General features: G+C 44.1%; 1 protein-coding gene across 5 annotated transcripts in view; it reads right to left on the bottom strand.

The window, feature by feature from the left end:
• The window catches only part of LOC135368168 (phosphatidylserine lipase ABHD16A-like), a 37,468-nt gene that overhangs the window by 8,734 nt on the left and 5,029 nt on the right, over positions 1 to 23,705 (bottom strand). For all 5 annotated transcript variants that reach the window (XM_064601288.1, XM_064601290.1, XM_064601291.1 and 2 more), the window contains exons 3-19: positions 21,516 to 21,582; positions 19,945 to 20,031; positions 19,786 to 19,871; positions 18,666 to 18,736; positions 17,588 to 17,683; positions 16,511 to 16,584; positions 15,327 to 15,367; positions 15,102 to 15,203; positions 12,844 to 12,957; positions 10,185 to 10,349; positions 7,704 to 7,767; positions 7,578 to 7,641; positions 7,454 to 7,510; positions 6,180 to 6,242; positions 4,257 to 4,330; positions 2,294 to 2,392; positions 1,562 to 1,608 (exon numbers count right to left, since the gene is read on the bottom strand). In XM_064601288.1, the coding sequence (XP_064457358.1) occupies positions 1,562 to 1,608; positions 2,294 to 2,392; positions 4,257 to 4,330; positions 6,180 to 6,242; positions 7,454 to 7,510; positions 7,578 to 7,641; positions 7,704 to 7,767; positions 10,185 to 10,349; positions 12,844 to 12,957; positions 15,102 to 15,203; positions 15,327 to 15,367; positions 16,511 to 16,584; positions 17,588 to 17,683; positions 18,666 to 18,736; positions 19,786 to 19,871; positions 19,945 to 20,031; positions 21,516 to 21,582 (1,371 nt within the window). The remainder of the gene's footprint in view (positions 1 to 1,561; positions 1,609 to 2,293; positions 2,393 to 4,256; positions 4,331 to 6,179; positions 6,243 to 7,453; positions 7,511 to 7,577; positions 7,642 to 7,703; positions 7,768 to 10,184; positions 10,350 to 12,843; positions 12,958 to 15,101; positions 15,204 to 15,326; positions 15,368 to 16,510; positions 16,585 to 17,587; positions 17,684 to 18,665; positions 18,737 to 19,785; positions 19,872 to 19,944; positions 20,032 to 21,515; positions 21,583 to 23,705) is intronic.

Genomic DNA, 23,705 nt, shown 5'->3' with positions numbered 1-23,705 from the left:
CAGAAATACAGCGAAAAATGTACTCAGGCACACTGCAAAATGCTTATCTTTCAATATGCATGGCTTTGACTACAAGTATATTTGGGTATCAGAAATACTGAAATACTGACCTCAACTTCAAGTGAGGGTGCCAGTGATGTTACCATTATAGACTTATTTAGTAGGAGGTGACAATGCAAATTTGAGGACTGAGACTAACGTGACCTCCCCATTTGACACTTCAGCAGTGTTACTATCAACCTTCTAGAGAGATAACAGAACGCTTGTGTTATCTCCTCTTGTGGAGGCCGGCGAGGAGAGGTAACAGAACGCTTCTGCTATCTCCTCTTGTGGAGGCCGGCGAGGAGAGGTAACAGAACGCTTCTGCTATCTCCTCTTGTCGAGGCCGGCGAGGAGAGATAGCAGAACGCTTCTGTTATCTCCTCTTGTGGAGGCCGGCGAGGAGAGGTAACAGAACGCTTCTGTTATCTCCTCTTGTCGAGGCCGGCGAGGAGGTTGGCCGGCGAGGAGGTTGGCCGGCGGGAAAGCTTCTGACTTCTATTTGCATTACGCGCCACTTGTGCCATACGAGACACAATCAACGCGCAATTGGCAAAGATAACAACTATGTTTCTTCAGCGGACACTTTTGACAGGTACCAATGTCTGCATCTGCAAGCGAACAGCCACCGATGAAGCGATACTGCAAGCCGTCCGAACCGTGAGGCGTGCGTGTTGGAAAACGGCTCGGATGATGATCAGGACTTTGCGGCAGCAGAGATGTCCCACAAAGATACGATAGCGTGTGTGTACAAACGAAGGGACTCCCATACCCAGGATGGACTGAGCGACGAGGCATTCAGTTGCCGCTCCGTTGTTGGGAACGCACGGGCAAGACACGGTCAGGAAACTGTGCCAGACAAAAATCACAGCGTGTTTCATGGCTCCGTGAGAAAGTTGAATAAATTGTTTTCTCTGCAAAGGATCTCCGCGCTGTTCAGTACGGTGCACAACATGGTGTAACAGAAAGGTGGCTGCTCAAGCTCGAGCATGTATTGAAATGTGATATATTTGGTTATAGTGCAGAGCCACTTATAGTGCGGATTTTCAGCGGTCCCGCGACATACGTTATAAGCGGTCTCCAGTGTAGTTTGTAATCGCATGTTATGAAGACAAACAGACACTGGAAAACACGGATGCTTGTCCAGCGACGTCTCTAAGTCTTGCCAGCAGGTAACTCCTATAGTATTTTCTTTTTGTTTTCATGTTTCCAATTCACCTTACTAGTGTAATAAATATCTATAGCACACAAAAAAATACATAGAACATCATAATCTAAACATAACATTAGTATTTGTCAGTTTTTCCAGTCATAAAACACGTGCTCCCACTTGCAGTGAGGAGATCGGCGCACATGCACCAGTCGAAGTCAAGCTCCTGTGAACCTTTTCAAATTTTCTGAAGAAAAGTTTGAGTTTCACTAACTTCTGCGAATTTTAACTTCTTAAGGTTCGCTACATCTCTGGTCTTTGCAATGTTTACTTCAGGGTTCACTAGTAAAGTAGCAGCCGGAAGTAACTCACCAAGAAAAGCAGTAGTTGAACTTTCATTTCTGTTTGCATGCTGTCTCCTGAAGGAAGAACAGAAAATGCTGATGAATAGATATGGCAACAGATAACCCCAACGTAAACAGGTTACAGAACAATCAATCCTTCTAAGGCTGGGGAGTGTGTACCACCATATTGATTGAATTGAATTGGTTGGCCAGGAAGACACTTGTTTACAAAGGCAACTTTGCATTAATTTAAAAGAAAGCAACAAAAAAATCATGTCCGACTGGTCCCGTTTGTGATCCCACTAAAATAGTAAGGAAGGCAAAAAAAAAAAAAAAGGCTATATCAAGTTGCCGGTAGAGAGTAAAGCAAAGAGTGATATTAAACGGTAGGAGCTACTTATTTATTTAAACAAGGCTTTCGTGCACAAGACTGTGCTTCTTTAGGCTGCGTAACCCGTATCTGATCGAATAGTAACCCGTAATATAGGACCCGTATAATAGCAGGCCAGTATAGGAGACAGACAAGCTAAGTGTCACCCTAGGAACAGAAATAGAAAACAAACACAAGGAAATGACCAGACATGGAAAAGTAATTATAGTGTATTAGAGAGTCGGGGTGCTATGAAGGGACAGCTGCACGGAGGGAGGAGTAAGAAATAGAAGACACCTCCCCAGAGGGTGTTCACTGCGGGGGACTCACTGAGTTCACTGAAAATTCACTGTTTACAGTGAACTCGGATAATGTTATGCTTCCACTCACCAATGCACAGAGGAATAGAGAAGCCCTTGTCTTCAATGTACGACCGCAACATTGTCAGGCACGTGTCCTCGTCAACTCCCTGTTGCTCCCACAATACCACTGTCAGAGCATCACACAGATAATTAATTACCATAATGTGCGACAAAAAAAAAAAAAAAAAAATGTATTGCTGATCTGAGTCCCGTCGTTCCCAGTTGATATTACCCACTGGAGCCCAGAAAGCAACTATCCCAAAAAAACATATCACTACGTTTTACCTCGCTCTTGAAGTAAGTCAGTTTTCTAACCCCCTTAATTATAAATAGGGCCTGACTTTTTAGGGTTAAACCCGTATCCGCCCGTTATTTACCCCCCGAACGAAATCTGTAAAATTCGGGTTTAACCCGAATCTACCCGAAAACGTCCGGGTCGTGTGGCACACTCATAAGCGTGCATTAAAATAAAGTTTGATAACATTGCTAAACATTAGTTCCATGTTAAGACAAATTTTTATTAAACAAAAAAAATCACCCGAATACACCCGAATTCCTGACGACAGAATATGCCATAACGGGATTTAACCCGAATACACCCGAATTTTCGAATGAAAAATATCACCCGATATTTACCCCCCCGAATTTGGCCAAAAATAAAACCCGAAAAAGTCAGGCCCTAATTATAAATAGAGCCTGAAGTTTTCGGGAAATATTTTTTTTCTAAATTTGGGGGGGTAAAAATCGGGTAAATAAACGTGCGCACGAAATTCATGCGAATTCGGGCGAAAAAACTTCCGGTAGGCTAAATTCGGGGAGAAATCGGGCTCAGTTACTCAAACTGACTGTACAGGTTTGGTACAAGCGGTGATGTAACTGCATTTTTCTGCCAAACAAGTAAGTTAGTGCATTCCTACAGACATCCCAGTGAGGGCAATTTGCCGGGTAAAAATCGGGTTCCACCTTCAACCTTCAATTCAGGGTGCAAATTCGGGGAACAATCGGGTAAAACCCTAAAACTTCAGGCTCTAACTATAGAACACAAAAAACCTGAAAACATGAACAAGTTCCATAACACAATTCAGGCTGGGACTTCAGATCAGACACACAGTGGTACATGATTACATACAAGACCTTATTGTAAGCAATCGTACAGTCATGAATTTCCCTCATGTTTAAAGGACAACGGAAGCGAAATTTGTCCATTGCAAAAAAGGGACTGAACAAGGTGTAAATATTATGTAAAATTATGGTGCCACTAGTATTTTGCAAGTACGCTGTACGGATGGGCATATTTTTGACGATTACGAGCGCGCTGGGCCGCCCACCCGACACGATCGCCCATGGAGCGCGCCAAGCATTGCGGGAAAATCTGAGGAGCGCGTGACGTCAAATATCTCTCGCGCTCCATGTGCGGCTGCCCGGTAAACGGCACAAACACGGCGAATTCTGAATAACGCCTGAAGATGTTCGATACGGAGATCTCGTGAAAGTCTGAAGGCGATATATTCTATGAGAGATGGGTTCGTACATGCTTCTTCGTCTCCGTTCTTTCCCCGTAGCGGGAATTAGACGTACGCCGAAACACCAAATGAAAGTCAGGAACTCCAACAGGAGAGCCAACGTGCGTCACTTCCGTGGTCTGCTACGGCGGCGCGGCGACGCTCACCAGGGGCTCAGAGTGCTCCGCGGCCGAACGTTATATCGCGATTGTGGCGGCATTTCAACTAATATACCCAAATCTAAGTCGAATTCCGGATTGTTTTGGTACACATCGCAATATGAGGCAAATAGCTCTGCAGCCTATTTTCGCTTCCGTCGTCCTTTAAGGTAAAGGCCTTCCACTTAAGTCGTCTAGTGCAACTACCTGGGCTGCACTTCGGGACTTATTTTGTTGCATCTCAACATGCAGAGATAATTTCTAAGGCAATCTGTATTCTAATATCTGTTTTATGACAGAACTTGGGAGAGGGTAACAAACTGCAACCTACTCTGATGACTCTGATCTCCAGACAGCCATTCTCGAAGAGCCCACTGAGTGTCGTTGGTAACTAGGTTTGGGTAGCTGCAACAAATCACATTGCCGACCACATCATGTAATAAAGTTATGTCACGCAATCATGTCACCGGGAAGTTGAGTGTCATTCCTAAACAATGGCAATGACGACCCCTCAAGTATTAAGGCAGTATCGTACTAGAGCATAGATTCTCGAACCGTGTCATCGCCAAGTCATACCGGAGGGATTTCCACAGTTACAGCTTGCTCCAAATATGTGAGCCGGGCCAACCTGGGGGTTCCTTGGCACTTCTTTTAAAGTTGCAGACGGGTACACAGGGGCAAAAAAGTTGGGAACCTTTGTACTGGAGTACATGCACAAATTTCTTATTAATTTTTCGCCTTTTGTTTTTCAAGAAGTCTCAAAAACGTGGAAACAAAATTGGAAACTGCTCATGACAATGTACAGGTGCAAGGCCTGCTCAACAAATAAACATTGCAGACAAAGTTCTGCCATTGAAGTCGAGTGGGAACAAGGGTACTAAAAAGGGGATAAGTCGACTTATCCCTTATTGCATACAGAGGTTCAATTAGTCAACAAGGACGCGAGTTCAAGAGACGTCGGGCCGCGTCCACACCAACTCCCAGGACCATAAGAGGGCGGGTTTAAGCAGACGGGACTAGCGCTCATTGTGGGTGACACACGGACATCGTGAGCAGACCGTCGCTTTTTGAGTCTGGCCTGCAACCTTCTCATACCCACCATCAAGCGCGAGATGTTGGTGCTAAGCAGGTGGCACGACTTAGAGTCAGTCCCCAATGTGAAAGGTCTGACACTGGGACAGACACACTTCATCGAATAGTACACAGTATGCCCACGAGGAACTTTACGACGAGCTCATTTACGCTGAAGTTTCAGTGTGGCACACCTGAAACTGCAGCAGTGTCAAATTGTCTTGTTGGGGTGGCAGCATTTTCCTTATCCATTCATAGTGGGTACATCCCTGTACAGTAGACTTCCGTTAATACGACTTCCGATAATTCGATTTTCCGCTTAATTCGATCGAATTCGAAGGTCCTGTCAAATGCCCTTATGCCTCTATTGATAAAAAAGTTTGTTATTTCGAACGTGAAATCAGTGCACATCGTGTAATTCGATCGATGCGTCCGCGAACCAGGCATCCGCGTCGCCCGCACCGCACATACAAGATAGAGTTCGCCCTAAAGTTCAGGTGGCAGATCGGCAGACGACGATTGAACAGTACCGATCCGTTCCGATAACCGCGAGTTTTTGTGCACCGAACGCTATCGTATTTGCGTACGTAAGCGATAGCGTTTGAGGTTCTGCGCACGCGCAAAACATAGAGCTTCGCGCATTGTGCAGAACCACCACGCGTCTCTTGCGTACGCAAAGCCAATGGCGTACGATGCACTAAAACTCAATTCATTTGGACCTCTACAATTTTTCTGCCTATTCTTTAATTCGACCTTCGGATAATTCGATCAAATTTCGCGTTCCCGTCAGGGTCGAATTAACGGAAGTTTACTGTATATGAGATTATCACCAAATGGTTGTATGTGCAGTGTGTGCACATTGCAGTGAACAGGGCCACTTGGAGTCATGATTCGATTCAATATTCGAAGTCAAACATTTGCAATACATATTCGTATTCAACATTTTTACCATTTGCGCAGCCCGGCTGAAAACCAATTTGGTAAGCAAATGTATTTTTTTGGGTAATGTCATTACATATATGTTCTTAAGTAGCAGCAGTTCTGCTTCTTAGGGAGTAAGAGAACAAAATTTGGTAACGACACCACACAGTGTAATGACATTTTCTCGAAAAGAGATTCAATTTCCCTTGTGGCATGAGTATAATGCAAAGAACATTTCACGAGACAAAATAAATATGCTCACCGTTGCTGCAGGACTCCAACAAGTAGGTCATTGCCCCGGTTGCTCTGAATCTTTGTTGCGTCCCTAGCAAAGAAAGGTATGCATACACATTTAAACAAACACGCTGCTGCTGTAAATAGCTAAAGGAGCACAGTCATATAAAAGAATGCATTGAATGCACTTATGTGCTTAGGAAGCAAATCATGTAGCCAATCCTAATGAATACATCTACAATATTTTTGAACATTTCCATGAAACAAATTTGGCATGCCATATCTGTGAAGTGAAAATGCCAGTACTGAGCTGGAACTGTGAGGTCCGGAGTTGAATTACGGCGACTGGACATCAAAGCAGACAGATGTGTTACGGCCGCGCATAGCGGTCTCGAGTCGAAACTCCAGGACCACCCACCCCACACTCAAAATACGAAAGGAAAAAAGACAAATGCACTTGCTGCTCTAAAATCTGCGAGTGTTAAAATCCCCTTTTGTGCAAGAACGGCTGCTTTTGTAAATCCATTGCTCTACCACTTGGGGGCGTTTTACTCCACTTCACCGCTGTGCTTGTCATGTCCTCCAGCCCCGATTTAGAGCAAGAGCTGGTCTTTTTGCGCTCTGGCTCAGAGCGTCGGAGTGATCAGTTGAAAGCACATTCACACATTGTGAACATAGCTCTGTTTGCTTACTCGAACTGAAGCCTTACGACATGGAAGAAGGTATACAGACGCCGACCTATTTTTCTGACATGCCTGATTATTCGGACGCGTTCGCGGAACTGCCATGTATAAGAACGTCCAAAATTTCGTGCAGCTCCGTCGCTCGATATTTCTGACTCTGTTTGCCCGACCAGCGAATTTCTCTCTTTGGGGGTGACGGAAAATATTGCTATCGTCCAAAATTGTATCGAAAGAAATCAACAAACTAAAATATTGCGGCAAAATAATAGGCAGTGATGACTGTTCATTTTCCATTCCTCCGAGTAGAAGAGGTCTGTCGTGGCGCCCGCCTTTGCGTCTTCGTTTTTGACCAACGGCCCAGCACGTGCTGTCTGCCCGTGTGTCCCGCGACAGCACCGTAAAGCGAGCTTCACCTAAAGCATGCGTGCATTAGGTGAAGCTGACTTGCGTACTTGATGACAGCGTTGCCACTGTCGGTGTACAGAGACGAAATGTCGCTTCGGGAAATAGAAGCTGATGTTATCAGGCAGATCTGGAAGCGCGTTAGGAAAGCGCCGACAAATTTTTCCAGCCTACTAGGGCCTAAAATCGGATGGCGGCTACTGTAGTCGGCACTTACACTGTTGTGATGATCTCATCTCGCGTCCTCCTGTACATAAGCACTGGCCCTTTGTACCTGCAAAGTATTGCCACTATGTTACGCTACCTCAAAATTCAGTGGGTCGAGCTGGACTAATACATACTTTTGTAGGTGTTCAAGATTGTTCAGGTTCATGTACCCTCGGATTGTGTTTTTAACAAGTGGCTCTGCAATATTGAAACGATGTCTACATTTGCCCGTAGTCACTAAAAACATGCCCAGTGCCTACCCCAGCTTGGAGGCATCTTGGATGTTGCTAGTGGAACGACATCGTCAAATGTGGCATCCAAAACCTGGAAGGAGAATTGCAGCATCACCTATAATAAACTCATGAGGTATGACACTTTAAATGCTGTGAAAGTTGCACAGTTGAACTTCTGTGATACATTCAGCACGGGGTTGAAACAAAATTTCCGTCAAAAACCTCATTACAAAGCCTCTTTTCAGGAACCTCTTGGAACTTCATTGCCAAATACAGCATCACAAATAATGGATGCATGCGATGAACAACAAACTTGAGAGAAAGAAAGAAAAACAAAGACAAGAACTGCTGCATGTCTTCACCGTGTAGCAGAGGCCTTCAAGGGATACTTTTCACAAACTGACATTAAATGGTGGTGACTGCACCATCAACGGTTTGATTTCATTTGATTTGGAATGTTTTGGCACAAGGATATGAGAGACCATCATCAATGGATTATTGATATTCACAGAAAGCTAGTACTTGGTTGGTAGTATTGGACATGCAGGAAAAACTTGTGTTACTGTAATACCCGAGGTTACACAGTAAATCTGTGCTGCAAAATGCCATGACGGATGTGGAGAAGAAAGAAACACAAAGGAGAACACATACCATGGAAGTAGTAATTTTCGCAAATTTTGCAGTAATTTTGTCTTTTATGCAAACTTAGAGTCCCGCACCCAATATATTCTCAGCAATGACGGGAAGCTACAGAAAAAATTTTAATTTGTACGTAATTTAAGTCCCTGGTTAAACCCTGAAAAAAAAAAGAAAAAAAAAAGACGAAAACGAACTTCGGAAATTGCCAATTCAGACACCAATACTGGCACTGGAGGACACCAAGCACTGGACGTTCAGCACAGCTGTTTCACATCTTGCGTTAATCTAAAATGCGAGAAACCCGATATCACCCGAATTTACAGCTCCTTAAATAAATCCCAGTTTTTACCTCCCTCGGGTTTCAAAAAACATGAAACCCGGCCCTACGTAACAAGACCACAGATGGACTACATGCATACAGCACAGGCTGACAAGCACATACAGGGTGTCGGAGCGAACCGAAAACCGGAACCGAAAAGAACCGCTATTTTGGTGCGAACCGGAACGGAATCGAAACCGTATACTTTTTTTTCGCTCAGGAGGGAAACCGAAAAATATATTTAACGGTTTTCGGTCCAAGAAAAAACTTCGCCGGTTTGGACTACGGATAGGTGAATGAAACGGACGTCGTGTGCTCTGAAGTCATGTCATGGATACTGTACGAGGGTTACGGATGTCGGTATACTATGACCCTTAGGATCCCTTTGTAATGGTTTATCGTTCGCGCACGCACACAGACATAGAGGTACATGTCACTCTCTAGCAATGTGCCGTACTGTTCGTTTTAATTTGACCCCCCAAACTCTCTTGAACTAAACAGCGACCTAAGGGGGCTGTATAACGGCTTCTCTATCGGTAATGGCGCGCAACGCGTCCCTTGTTTCAGAGCAGCTAAGTTGAATACATTTACGTATACGCGAGGGCAAGCTCGTGCGAAGTGGCAACTCCTTTGTGGACATGACACGAAGAAAATAAAACGGAGCCGAGCGCGTTTGTGAGTGAAGGTATTCCTCGGTTTGCGTCGTACTCGTGCGGTGGTGCTTGCTGGCTAGACAGTAGCAACAGACATTCGGATGGGACGTGATCGCTCCAACCCAGCAAGAAAGTACTTTACGTATGACATCACGACAAACAAGTCCGTTCGTAGCATGTGCTTCAAGAAAGGAGAAAGCCTATTTGAACAGACAGTAACCTACAGGAACCAGGAGCTACCAATTTCACAGCTGTCTATTAATATTAAATACCGTGTATGCGGAACAAACGGGTTTACATTTTGTAACATTTTTAGATTTAACATGTAGATTTTTTTTTCTGGGGATGAATATGCCTAGCAGAAGCGGAACCGGTTAAAACCGGTATGAACCGTTATTTTTTTGCTCCGGAGCAGAACCGGTACCGGATCGTTTATGATGTAACCGGAACGAAAACCGGAACGAAAAACGTTTCGGTTCAACACCCTGAGCACATATTCCATGGCTTGATTGGCTGGCAGCTGTTCCTGCTTCCTGTTACTGCTTCTCGCAGATCCGATTGGCCACACCAACAGTGGCATTATTCGTAGATATTTAGTAAAAGTGCCAAGTATTTTTGCTTCAGAATTTTATTATTAAAGCTATTACTAAGCAAGTTCATTTGCCAAAATACTTATAGTTCTTCATATTCATTTGTTTACGTCACAACGAGCCCAATCGCCTGATTGTCCAGGAGAACATCGACATATTCGAGATGATCGTCCTTGTTTGCAACGTGAAATTATGTGCCGACCAGCTCGACGTGTATATGACACTTAAGGGGTTAAAGACTTTTACGATGCACCTCCAACTGATGATGCTTCTGATTCATCAATTTAAGAACAGGAAAGAGACCAACCAGGCCTTTGATGTCAGGGTAGTTCATGGCAGCCCATGTTCCTGTGTAGGCACCAATGGACCAGGCGAAAACAACAATGTTCTCAGGAAGGAAACCCAAACGATGGATGGCAAACTGCATAACGCAATCGATGGCGTTCTGTTCCTGGTCAGGATAGGGAACTCCCTGAAATGATGATACAGGTAACACGAATCATCACACATTAGTCGCTGGTGCAACAAGAAACAATGAAACAAGAGCCAGCAATGGCAAAAACAATCACACAGTATGCTCAGGGCCTGAAGTTTTCGGGAAATTTTTTTTTCAAAATTCGGGGGGTAAAAATCGGGTAAATAAACGTGCACGCTAAATTCGTGCGAATTCGGGTGAAAAAAACAGCCGGTACGCTAAATTCGGGGAGAAATCGGCTTCAGTTACTCAAACTAACTGCGGTGGTTTGGTACAAACGGTGATGTAGCTGCATTTGCTGCAAAAAAGGAAGGTAATGCATTCCTACAGACATCCCAGTGAGGGGAATTTGCTGGGTAAAAAATTGGGTTTCACCTTAAAGGGTGAACCTTCAATTCGGGGTGCAAATTCGGGGAATAGTCGGGTAAAACCCTAAGACTTCAGGCTCTAAGCATGCTACAGCAGTTTGACTCGGTTGAGAGGTGAGGACCAAGTTTGGAGGAACTGCGTGACAAGGTGACAGTCCAGTGTCAAGGAAGCTCCGTAAACAAAAGAAAAGAAAATGCTCATTTGCACTGCCAAGATCCTACATTCAGATTCTTTTCATTCCCGCTTTATACTTAGGGCCTGACTTTTTCGGGTTTTATTTTTGGCCAAATTCGGGGGGTAAATATCGGGTGATATTTTTCATTTGAAAATTCGGGTGTATTCGGGTTAAATCCCGTTACGGCGTATTCTGTCGTCAGGAATTCGGGTGATTTTTTTTTGTTTAATAAAAATTTGTCTTAACACGGAACTAATGTTTAGCAATGTTATCAAACTTTATTTTAACGCACGCTTATGAGTGTGCCACGCGACCCGGATGTTTTCGGGTAGATTCGGGTTAAACCCGAATTTTACAGATTTCATTCGGGGGGTAAATATCGGGCGGATACGGGTTTAACCCTAAAAAGTCAGGCCCTATTTATACTGTCCAACTAGCCTGCCATTTGGCACCCTCTCTGGCGAGAGCGCCCAGAGCAGCTGCCCCTTTGCCTACGCTATACCATTAAGATGCAGAGCATCCTACATCAGTCAAATGCGCTGATGCATATCAACGCTCGCCCTCGTGGTCACGATAACAATGTAAGAAACGCTCCCCCTCTCCCGAATTGGCTAGTCATGTGACAACTTGCACTGATTGCACCCTGTACTTTGAAGATTATCCTTGGATGCCTTTAGAGTCATTGGCCGCAGCAACTGGGCCAAATGCCATCAGTCAGCCTTCCACTGTAATTCCCCATTGCTTGGTTGACCTCCTGTCTCCCACCTAGGTGTTCAACCCCTGCCCTATATGCACCTCTTGACTTTGTGCGAAATAAACCCTCGTTGCTGGTCTGAGTCTCGTACGTGTGGTGTCTGTTTTCTGTATTTCTCTTTGTTCCTCAAACTCAAGGAAATGTTGCCTTCACTGATAATGGTGGTACTTTTGTGAGTGTGCAGCGATGAAATGTTCCACGCTGAAGTACAAGTGCTCACGATCGCACGTGGTCGCATGGAAAGGGAACAGCATTCATCATCAAAACATCGACAAGGTTTTCTTGCTAGTGGACTGAATAGTTTTTTTTAGTCAGATTAGTTTTTCCGGACTGCGTGATACAGTAGAATCTCGATGATATGGTCACGGGTGATACGAATTTCGGGATGATACGAATTCTTTTCCGGTTCCGGCCGGAATGCCTATTCTTCCCGTGTATTAGAGTTCGGATGATACGAACGCGTTATCTTGCCCTTACGGATGATACGAATGAGCCGTGGATGCGACAGAGGTCGTTCCCCCGTGACGCGAGAGCGCGCGAGTCATGCTGCTGCGTCTTTCGGAAAGGGAGGGCGATCCTCACCACGAACTCCCTTACATCATGTAGCACAATGCAAGCAATGACTTTCCTTTTGGTGGTGGTGGTGGTGGAGATAGGATCAAAGGGATTGAACGGCCCGGAATCTTATCACCTTATCTCTGTTTTGACCTTTTTACCCACCTCGCAACAATAAACCGCGAAGCCGTGTGACATCGCTCTGGCGGAAAACAGCGACCAGAACCCCAGAACACGTGGAGGGAACATATCAGGACAACTTGTGGCAACATTACGCGTCACCATTCCGCAAGTCGGCTTCACCTAACGCCTGCTTGCTTTAGGAGAAGCTCGCTTTAGGCCACTGTCGCGCGACTCGCGGTTGAAAAGCACGTGCTACGTCTTTTGAATCATCTCGCGTATTTGGGCAGCATTGGCCAAAAACGAAGACACAAAAGCGTTACAACCGACCTCTTTCATTGACAGCAACGGAAAATGAACGGTCATTGTCTATTTTCTTGCCTCAATTTTTGTTTTGGTTTAATTCGCTTGATACGAATTTCGGATGATACGAATTTTTTCCGCGACCCCGTGAGATTCGTATCATCGAGATTCTACTGTAGTAGAGTCGGGACGGCAGAGTAGTGCGTGCTGCTTACCGTGCTTCCTGCAAAACCAGGATGATTCCAGCCCAACACAGAATAGCCAGCTTCAATAGGGGTGGACGTAGTTCCATACTCATAAAAACCAGCGTTTCCTTCACAGCAGACGACCTGAAAAAAAGTTCAGAGCAATGGCACGAACGCAAAAGAAAGCGTCCAATTACAGTGACGCCTCGCTTCACTCGATTTCGCTTATCTGGAAATTCCTTATCCAGACAAGAGGGGGCGGGCATCGAACAAGTTATCACTAAGGGTCGATTCACACGATGCAACTTTAGTTGCGCGCAACCAGGTTGCGCCACCAAGTGGCACCGTGTGAACGCGAAGCTCTGGTTGCGCAACTCGAGTTGCAGGAGTTGCAGAGCCGATCGCTTCACGAGCGATTTCTCCTGCAACTCTAGAGCTGCAACCTGTCAATCACACGGCTCCGCCTTGCAAGCGCGACCAATCAGGAAGACTTCCATGTGTCAGTTATTGCAGCGACAGTACGCGAGACGATGAAATTATCACTAACCAGTGGAAATTATGCAAAATTATCAAACTCGCAACGGATTGAACTCGTAACGAGCAGAAGTCGCAGTGCGATTGGACGAAAATGATGACAACAATGTTTTTCGCGCCATCTGGCGAGGTCGGTGACAACTACGGCATTCCGAGTTGCTCGCCGTATGAAAGGGACCTTTTTGGTGCAACTTCGGTTGCGTGCAACTATAGCGGAAACCGAGTTGCAGCAAAAAGTTGCATCGTGTGAATCGACCCTAAGGCCCCCGGTTCTCCGCTGCGGCAAATTCGAAGTTCTGCGGCACAGACTCATAAATTCCGTCATACTCCATGGCAAGGAGTCAATGGCTTCTTGGAACGGGAAACACTTCACTTTCTCGGAGAATGTGGGAACAAAATGTATTTCATAAAATTACAGACTCAACGCGCTGTTGTGTTCTCTGACAAACAATGCAGCCTTTCGCCTGCAATCATTTTATCCTGCTGAAAGTTGTTTCAGTATCTGCAGTGCCTGTTAGCAACTTGATAGGACGTTTAATGGAAGTAGTTTAGTTTAGTTTAGTTTTGGAAGCACATAGCTTTAGTGTAATTTTTCTCGTGTAGTTTTTCTGGTTATATGATAGTGTTTCCTGCTTTTCAGGTGAGTACATACTGAGATAATTATCTTGATTTCAAAATTTGATATCAGGCAGTAGCATGTTACACAGATAAGCTGCTAATATTCCTAAACGTCCATAGGCCACTTGTGAAACAAACAAATTGGCATCCTGCCTCAGCTTTGCCATTAACAACTTTTAGCTTATTTACTGAAGTGTGTTTGTCTCACCTGAGAAAGTTACATGTTCCTGGGCTGTAGACATTATTTAAGAGTTAACTTTTTAAAAGTAACCTCCCAGGCATCAAATCAAAATCCCCCAGTGCCACCGCTAAACTGCACATGGGAGCGATGCCGCCCCTTCCTCAGGCTAAGTATTCACCATAAACTTGGGCTAATGTTATCCTAAGCTAAACTACAAGCTGTCTGTGCTGGTCCTACAGCATGGACAATTTTTTAAAGCAGGCTTCACCTCATGCAGGGGTAGCTTTAGGTGAAGCCCACTTTCGGGAGGGGCGGTTCACTTCGTACCTCGAACTATTGGTACTGGATTCGAATTCGAGAACTCGAATATCTGCCCCCCCCCCCCACAAAGAAAACGGTATAATAGATTCCGTGAGATTCTGTGTCAAATGAAAAGATTCCGCGATAAATTCCAGGTTCCGCAAAAATTTCACGTGAAATTTCGCGGAATCACGGAAAACCCGGGGCCTTAGTCGTGACTGTATCCAGCATTTCCAGTTACGCGGTACTCAAACATGTAACAAGTTGTGTATTCGCTCCACTTCACCTTGAGGTCTGTAGGATGCTCACGCTGAGCAGTAAAGCAGTGTAAAATTACACCGCACTTAGTTCTTTAGCAATACATGTATAGTAAAACTTCGATTTATGAACAGCGAACATTTCTAGAAGAAATGTTGAACATTCTGAACGTTTCTAGAAGAAGTGTTTGAAACGTAGAAGAAATATTCAGAAAGCGAAGGGATTAACAAATCGAGGTCTTCAATAACCAGAATACGGTTGGTGTTCATAAAGCGAGAGAATTCACAGATTGAACGTTCATAAAACGAGAGTTCACTGCATCAGGCCACGAGGATCTGCTACGGATGTAATGCTGATGAAGGTTCACCTTACAAACAGTTACAAAACCTGTCCATACCAGAATGTTACCATTTGGCAGGTTGGAATTCCTCCTGTCCACAAACACAGAGTCAATCTCGTTGCCATCACGTGTTAGAAGCTTGTTCCTCACGCCACCATACTGAAACACCAATTTTACGTGCAAATCAATTAATTGCACAGCAAGCAGTATGCTTGGTAAAACTGTGTTCTCAATTAAGTCAGTTGGCCAATAAGTTTTAAATGAATGCAACAGATACTATACCTCTTCAACGAGCTTGGCCCTTCCTTGAATGAGCATAGGACCTGGGGGGGAAAATACCGCTGCATTAGAAGTCACTTTTACAAGGTGATTATGGTCGTACACATGGTACTGGTAAAGCTATGCCATTTTTCGCGGTATTTCGACAATTTTTTTAGTTATTATTAGGGCTGTGTGGACATTCGACATTTCGAATATGAATAGAATATTATCAGTTCTCATACGTGATTCAAAATGACAATTTTATATTTGTGGCTTTCGAATACATTGAATGTCTTCGAATATTTGAGTTTTCCATGCTCGTGACATCAGCGTCGCACAAAGTCATCAAGCTCCTTTGCAAACAATTTCTTGGCGGCTTATCATCAGCCCTGCAGGAAGCACATTGTCCGGATCTGCTCTTGGTAAAGATCCTCAACTAGAGATACGCACGTAATAGGTTGCCAAAATTTGACGCGATAAATCTATACAGAAAGTATCGGCGTATGAATACAACTTCTACGATACAGAACTACGCATCAAGCTTACAGTCAGTTCATCATGCGAAAAGCCTGATGCTGGGACAGTCAGACTGCATCAAATAGGCTGTCTACCCTTGGGGAACTTTAAAATGAGCTCATCTACACTGAAGTTTCTGGTGCACCCCACTAGTAGGGTACACGTGAAGCTGTGATAGTGCCAACTGTCTTGTGGGAGTGCCCTTTATTCTTCATCCCTTCATTGTTGACGCCTTCCTGCTGGAGGTGTGTGAATGTTGAAATTTTCGAATATGAATATCAACAAAAATTGTCCTTCGAATATCGGATCGAATGTCCTGTCATAAGAGAAAGACTTCAAAGTGTAACGATTCAGGCCCCGAAAACTATCAAGGTCACAGTTGTGTTCTGCTGAGCTCCAGGGCACGCACTTTAAAAGGCATAGCGTAAGGGATACACGCCTAAAATTATTTTTACAATGAAACAATGCGCTATTCTCATTCACGAGGCAAGCTGAAAACTGTAACAACTTGCTCTTCAAAAATCTTTCATGTACAGTGAGCACTTGGAGTTGTAAGTGCTGGTGAAACAGAGAGAATGGAAGTAAAGGGCAATTGCACGTTCAGAATGAGGGATTATGGCACAGGTAAGACCTCAAGTAAGTAAAGTAGTACAGCAATGCCTGTATCGTGCACCAGGAAGGAGACATACCTACAGCAGCCTGCAAGAGGCCTACAGCACCAGGATACATTAGACGGCGCCCAAATGTGTGAATGGCAACGTAGCTGCAAAGAATATGCAAGACACATGAATACTCTATAGTAGGTCTCTTCGATTAGGTGGTACTGTACCAGTTCAACGAGCGCAGCACTTTTGTATTCGGTTCCTAGTTATGGGCATGGTTTATGCGACTACATCATTAGGCACGATTTTACATTAAAGCTATCACGTAATGCAGCCCAGATGCTCCATGCAAGCTCATTCTCATGAACAAGAGATAAACTGATGTTCTGAGGCTGGAACAACATAGAGGGGACAGATACAAACAAAGCCTCAAATTGTGGCTTTTGTGGCCTCAAATTGTGGCTCAAATTGAAGCTGGCTAACCTTTTCAGTGACTTTCATCTTTCATCGTTGATTTCTTAGGCAATTTGAGGCTTTGTTTGTATCTGTCCCCTCTATGTTGTTCCAGCCTCAGAACATCAGTTTATCTCTTGTTCAACAGGTGCCGCTTGCGTCGATTTCCGTCGTATGAATGTGTGTATGAGTGAGCAAAAATGTAAGAGTGAAAGGAGGGTGAGTGAGAGGGAGTGGCTGGTTCGTCGTCCCTACAGATGACGCACCCCGAAAGTCGCTGGAGAGGCGTGTTAGCTTAGCTCAATTGGTAGAGCCCTGGACCGGCAATCCAGAAGATGTGGGTTCGATCCCTACAGCTGGCTAACCTTTTCAGTGACTTTCATCATTCATCATCTTTCATTCTCATACTAAGCCTGTTACGTAGTATTCTACTACAGGTAGGGGATGTGCTGACTAGGGATGGGCAAATACTGTATTTACATGTGTCACACAGAGTATTATTCACTGAAAGATACTATCTGTGGCTGCTTGTGGCCTAGACACACTGTCATCTCACTTTGGCAGCTGACACTGTTCTTGTGTCATGCTGTAAACCTAACTCCTACAAGTGGCTTGAGCAGAGCAGTCATTCCACTTGTAATGAACAAGTGCAATCAATGAGCAAACAATCATCATAATAAGCTTGAACCTGGCATTAAAGATGTCACGTACCTCAGTACGTCGCAGGGCAGGGCCAATACACGAGATAGAAATGTGCGCCGTTTTGATGTGCGCGTGTCAACAGACACACGCTGTTTGCTGGGATCTCTGAAAGAGATCATGCTTACTGTAAGGAGGATACATGGGACAGAAATTTCCTTTCTCTAGACCAGTGTTTCCCAAAGTGTGGTCCGCGGACCCCTAGGGGTCCGCGAGAGTGTCCGTGGGGGTCCGCGACCGTCTCTCACATTTCAGTGAGGATTTTCGTCCCCACAAACACGCGCTCGTACATGCTGCCCGATTTCCAAACACCCAGAACTTCCAAAATTGCTACAAGCATGCTTCAACGGCTAGCTTCTAATTTCTGATAGAAAAGTCCTGCAATGCACGTTTGTCCGCGTCATACACATACAAACAAGAAGAAGAAACCAGTCCGGAATCTTTCTGAAGCTGTGTCGAAAGCACGCAGCAGCTGACGAGGTTGCTGGTTATGCACTGGCTAGCATGGGAAATACAGTGCGTCATATCGTTTTGCTTCGAGTTCGAACTGACTGAGAGTGTTCCTGTGTTTAGCGCATTTTATATTTGGCAGCCTGCGGACCTCTTGCAGCAATGGTGGCACTACAGATGATACCTCGCACTGAACGCGGCGTTGGAAGTCAACTTCGCTTCTGTCTACTTGACCATATTTATGCTTGCACAAACGTAATTTCGTTCCTTGTTATACCCTGTCGCTCATATTAAACGCGGTCTGCAATGCAGTGTGCACAGCGCGTATCCTGGTATATTTGTGTGTGTGTGTGTGTGTGTGTGGGGGGGGGGGTTCGTGAATTGGTTCTCATCGCTTCCGGGGGTCCGTCACCGCCAAAAGTTTGGGAAACGCTGCTCTAGATAACATAGGAGGGGCATAAAACATGTGGGAATACCCTGGCGCGTGAAAGAGTATCTACAACTACAACAAGGGTGTTTACAACTCCAATGCACAACACGTGCATGGTGTAATGAAACACAAACACTGCAAGATTTGGCAAATGGGTGAAGTACTAGCTTAAAGGGAGGCACACGTCCAAATATATCCTTCTGCACTTACGCATTAGGGTCATTCCACCTGAAGTCGACGGGCCATGCATAGAACTCACTGTCGTACTTCATCAACTCTGCCTGCAAAGTGCATGTAAAGAAAGCGTCATCCACTGTTGCAGTCAGTACCAAGTCTGGCGCCATCAAACCTCACGAGAGGCTCATGCAGTGCAGATCCAAAAGAGTAGAAGTTTAGGCTTGAACATCATCATTCCTTTCGAGCTATATCAAATATCGCTAGTGCCACAATACAACACTGTTTCTCTATAAGCCTTGCCACATAGATGACAGTAATCTCTGCAGAGCACAAATGGCACAAAAATAATTTGTGTGGTAATGCATCACAAGGGGGTGCTTTCCCTGCACAAGAGTATGAAGTTGGGATAGTCGTAGTGTCAACTTCTTGTCTTTGTCCGTGTCCTTTGCTGCTTCGAGTTCTAATGGTACTTTCACTCTTTCCTAACCAGTTGTGTTAGCTGAGTGCGCTGCGGTATTGCTTTTGTGCCAGCTCCAGAAGAAGAAGAGAACTGGACGCATGATGCTAGATTCTGCAGTTTTTCCTGCAGAACACACTGCAGTTTTTTTTCCCCCATAAATTATTTATTTGTTTTACTATTATCCATTATTTATTTATTTTACTATTTATTATTATCCATTTATTATTTATACCTTTTGTTAACTTCTTCCCGGGAGGTCAAGGTGGGAGGGGGGACCCCCTAAAAACGCCTCGTGGGTCAACGCACTGCGATGCTGCAAATTTCACCATGACGAAAACCCGAGACTGGGAAAAAGACGAAAAACAGACGACACAACACGAAGTCTCAAAATGGCACAAAATGGCACTCATTGAGACTTTGTGTTGTGTCGTCTGTTTTTCGTCTTTTTCCCAGTCTCGGGTTTTCGTCATGGATCTTAGCCACCAGCTCGCTTGCTTTTTAACCATTTTATCGGCAAATTTAACGTTCCGCAGATAATTCCCTTATACTAGTTCCTCACAAAATTCCCTAATTACTGGGCCCGCAAAATTTAACCACTTTTACACCATTCAGAAGCTCTGCAGACAGACGGCGTTTTTCTGTGGCAATTGCAGGTGTGCGAACACTATTCTCTTAACATCCGAACGTAACCACCTTTGTACTTTTGTTGAGGTTCTCTTGTGCATTGTGGAGAGCTCGCAGAAATGGAATGTAGTCTCCGTTCACCATTCGACCGACACCTGAAATGACGGCGAGAGTTACAAGCAACAACTCTCGCATCTGGCTGGTGAGATGTGCGTTGTGTTGGCTCACCTCTAATGATAAAAGTTCCAACTAACACTGTGCATACAACTCCAGCTAATCTTGCTTGCGTGATCAGACCTTCATATGTCACATAACCTGCAAAATCATTGTAAAGCTGTGGGGCTACATAGGAGGAACGGACGGACATCGATGTGCATATCAATGTTCTTTGCAGTTTTCACAGTGTTATCAATGTTCTAAAAATATTGATAATTTATCTATGTGTGCATCAGTGCAATAGATATTTACATATATATATATAATTTTATCGATTTATGCATAGATAACTATCACTGAAATATCAGTGGACCGCATGATTCATGTAACTTGGACAAAGCATAAAAAAACTGTTTCTAAAAATTTCAGAGCCTGGAAAAAAAGAACCACGTTAAAAGTAACTGGTCAGAAAGAACTGAATCTGGTGTCTCTGAATGTGCTCGACAATTTTTCTATTAACAGTAGGGCACCGATATCGATATTCAGAGTTAGAGCACAGCTTCAATTAAATCGATTGAGGCCAATACAAAAAAACAAAACAAAAAAACTCTTACTTGCACAAGACTGTTACCAGCACTATGCAGCCAGTTTTATTTGCATGTGAAACACTAGCTTTTCTATAAAGCTCGGTTGCTTGAAACACCATGTCGATATTGTCTTCAAAACAGTGACATTCATTGACCTTCAAAATTCCGATATTTTGCGCGCATACATTGGAAGTTGGTATAATGTGTATGTGTGCATGCATATTGTATTGTGTAAAGCAGGGAAGGGTAATGGGCATATTGTTGAATAGAACGGCATTAGAACGGCAATAGAATGGCTGTTACGGAGCTATGGGAGAACACTTTGTTCAGCTCTATCTGCATCGCATTTTGCCCAAAATGCTGCATCCGCGTCACACGTACACATTACATTTTGCATCTGTGGGATGTCTACATTCAGCAGGGTTCGAAAGCAATTCCGCAGAAACAAGTCTTCATTCCTTTGAGTGTTCACCTCAAACTGGAGTCCCTCAATTCAAGATGGGTATGTCCAGGTCTCCTTCCAATGTTTCGTTCATAGGCGGACTTCTCTCAGTAGTAAGTAATAATGTCATAGCAACAGTGAAATGAAAATATATATATATATATATATCCCGGCCTTGTGCCTTCGTGCTATGTCGTGCAATCTGTGGTGGAGCTCACACGCGTTGACATCATGAGTTATGATGGCTGTGACAAGTAAGCGACAGATGCAGCCTCGAGATCCAATATTGCACTTTCCATGTTCTTGTGTAGCATTTAGGGCATATATTACAGGGCACGGAGTCAACAAAATACAAAAATAAAATGAAAAGTCACTCGTATCATCGCACAACAGGGATAGCCATTACCCGAATTCAATACCGCACGATCATTTTCGGTTCTGGTAATGGATGAATGTGGTATGCACTGACGTTATCATTACCATCTACAATTTCAGTAACATATATATGTAGTTTGTGTTTCAGTTACCATTACTGTTCCCTGGTGCAAAGCAGTGTTAAGTGCATCGGTACTTCATATTTATCGCACTGAATTTCACAGAGTAATTTCACTTACCCCTTCGATATAATGTAGTTATAATGATAGGTGAAGCATACATTCCAATTGACCATGCTACGGCTAGCTGTAAATTCAAGAAAATTGTTTGTCACTGGGACAACTGAGTTTGTCCACATGTCAATGCTCGGAAAAAAAGATACTGCTAAGCGATGCAACATGGATGACACTCACACGTCTTTGTCACGGGCTTACATGCATTACACCAGGCCTGAAAACTTCACAATGTAAAGAACTTAGTTTACTTGTGTACCACACAACAGCACCACATGGCTCCGAACGGTGGTGATGCTGTTGGATGCAATACCTCTTACGGGCACATATACGGCCCTTAAAGTTACATACACCCCTAAGCTCTGGGGTGCTGCCAGACGGTATCCGTGAAGGCATTTTGCCGAGGATGTCCACGTCGATAAACGAGTCTGTGAACGTTGAATGTAATGTAGCAAAATCACGCTTTTTCTTACTGAAAGTACACGAAAACAACGTTTTCTTGGTATTTTCAAAATACGACAGCAAACTATATTTGCTTTTAAGTGCTTCAGATATTTTTTTGAGTGGCGTCTGACTTTTTGCAGACGACACAGTGCGATGCCACGTGCAGTGGTTTGAGGGTGTAATTACAAACGTAGCACTTGTACAGATGGTATAAAAAGCGAAGCAAAGTGCAAAAACGCCAGAAAAACACGAAAAAAAAAAAAAAAAGATGACAATATTACGTCGGGTAAAAAGCATTTTATTTTGAATTGAATTAAATGCGCTAAATCCTGTTTATGGTGTGCTTGGTAACGAGGCTTGGGCAGTTTCGATGGAATGCCGTAGACTGTCTTGCGGGAACGCCGTTGCCCTTCTACCTCAGTTTTGTCGCAAAGGCCTTATTGCTGACCGTCTGGCAGGAAGTTAATGACAGTATGCATTTACGGCCGTGCATTTATGCCATTTTTAAGAATTCACACGAGTAACAGCTGGAACATATGTGAATATTCGTACGAGCACATAATGGGAGAAGTGTGACGACGACGCGTAGCAACCTCTCATTCTGACGATTTGCGGTAACAGAACGCGTAGTGCATTTAACCTACTTCTATTAGCATTCTTCCTAAAATATCAGCACAAATGACATTTATACAAAGGCACAGCAGCAATGAATTAAACATGCGTGGTGTACACAACGTTTGAAACCACTTTGAGGAGAAGCTGCTGTTGGCCAGGGTGGAGGTATTTCCCATAGTGGATAGTGCTCTGCCTAATGGCCTTTTGGGCCATGTCACCAACGTGACAGGTAAGCGAACTAGGTGTGGCACAGCTTTTAATTCCAAGCTTTCAGGCCTGATGTAATGTACGTAGGCTTAGCATGCACACACATATGTAAAGACGAATATTTCCTCGAGTTTGAGGAAAGCACATAAATATGGAAGACAGAGCAACGTGTACAAACAGGTTGTCTTCCCCCTTCCTTCCTCATCTTTCTCCTTAACAACGCGCTCTGATCTTGTTTACACCAACCTACTTAAAGGTGGTGTCCGGGCAAAAACACGGAGTTGAACCAAAGGTGTGATCGGATTCGTGGGTGCCCGAAATATGCGCAACCAAAAATTTTGCTAAACTTTTTTGACGTTTCCTTCTTGGAAGGCATCTCCATGTGCATGTCACGTTAACTTCAGAATTCCGGATTCCTAGAGGGACTGTAAAGTGGATGATAAACCTACAAAAGACCTATTTTCTTAAAGTTTGCACCTCAGATACTTCTGAGTAAGGATGTGCCAACTGAATCCGCGCATCCTTGGCAGGGATTCGAGATTCGCAAATCCGAATCCCACTGTCCTTAAAAAGGCGAATCGAATCTCTCGAATCCACCAGCCACGCTTGTTTGTTTCTTTTTCAAATTGGTGCCTGCGACGTCCGTCGAGATTGGCCGACAGGTGTTTTCATGTTTGTTTGTTTGTTTACATTGTTCTGGACTGGAAGAGCTTAGACAGAAACTGTTACGTTGCAAGTTTAAAAGTAACCTGGTTTTTCTATTGATCGTTGCTTAGTTTTATGGGAATAATTCAGACTCAAGAATTAATGCATGTCTTTTAGTCCGCAAATGACGTGTTAAGTAAATTACGTTTAAGAAGAACTATATGGCTATATTTTCCCCTGAAACAGAAGCATTATTTGATTTGTTTATCATTAAACAAAGGTAAC

Source organism: Ornithodoros turicata, chromosome 9, assembly GCF_037126465.1.
Source record: "Ornithodoros turicata isolate Travis chromosome 9, ASM3712646v1, whole genome shotgun sequence".
Taxonomy (NCBI): Eukaryota; Metazoa; Arthropoda; class Arachnida; order Ixodida; family Argasidae; genus Ornithodoros; species Ornithodoros turicata.
This window is presented reverse-complemented; position numbering and strand designations above follow the sequence as displayed.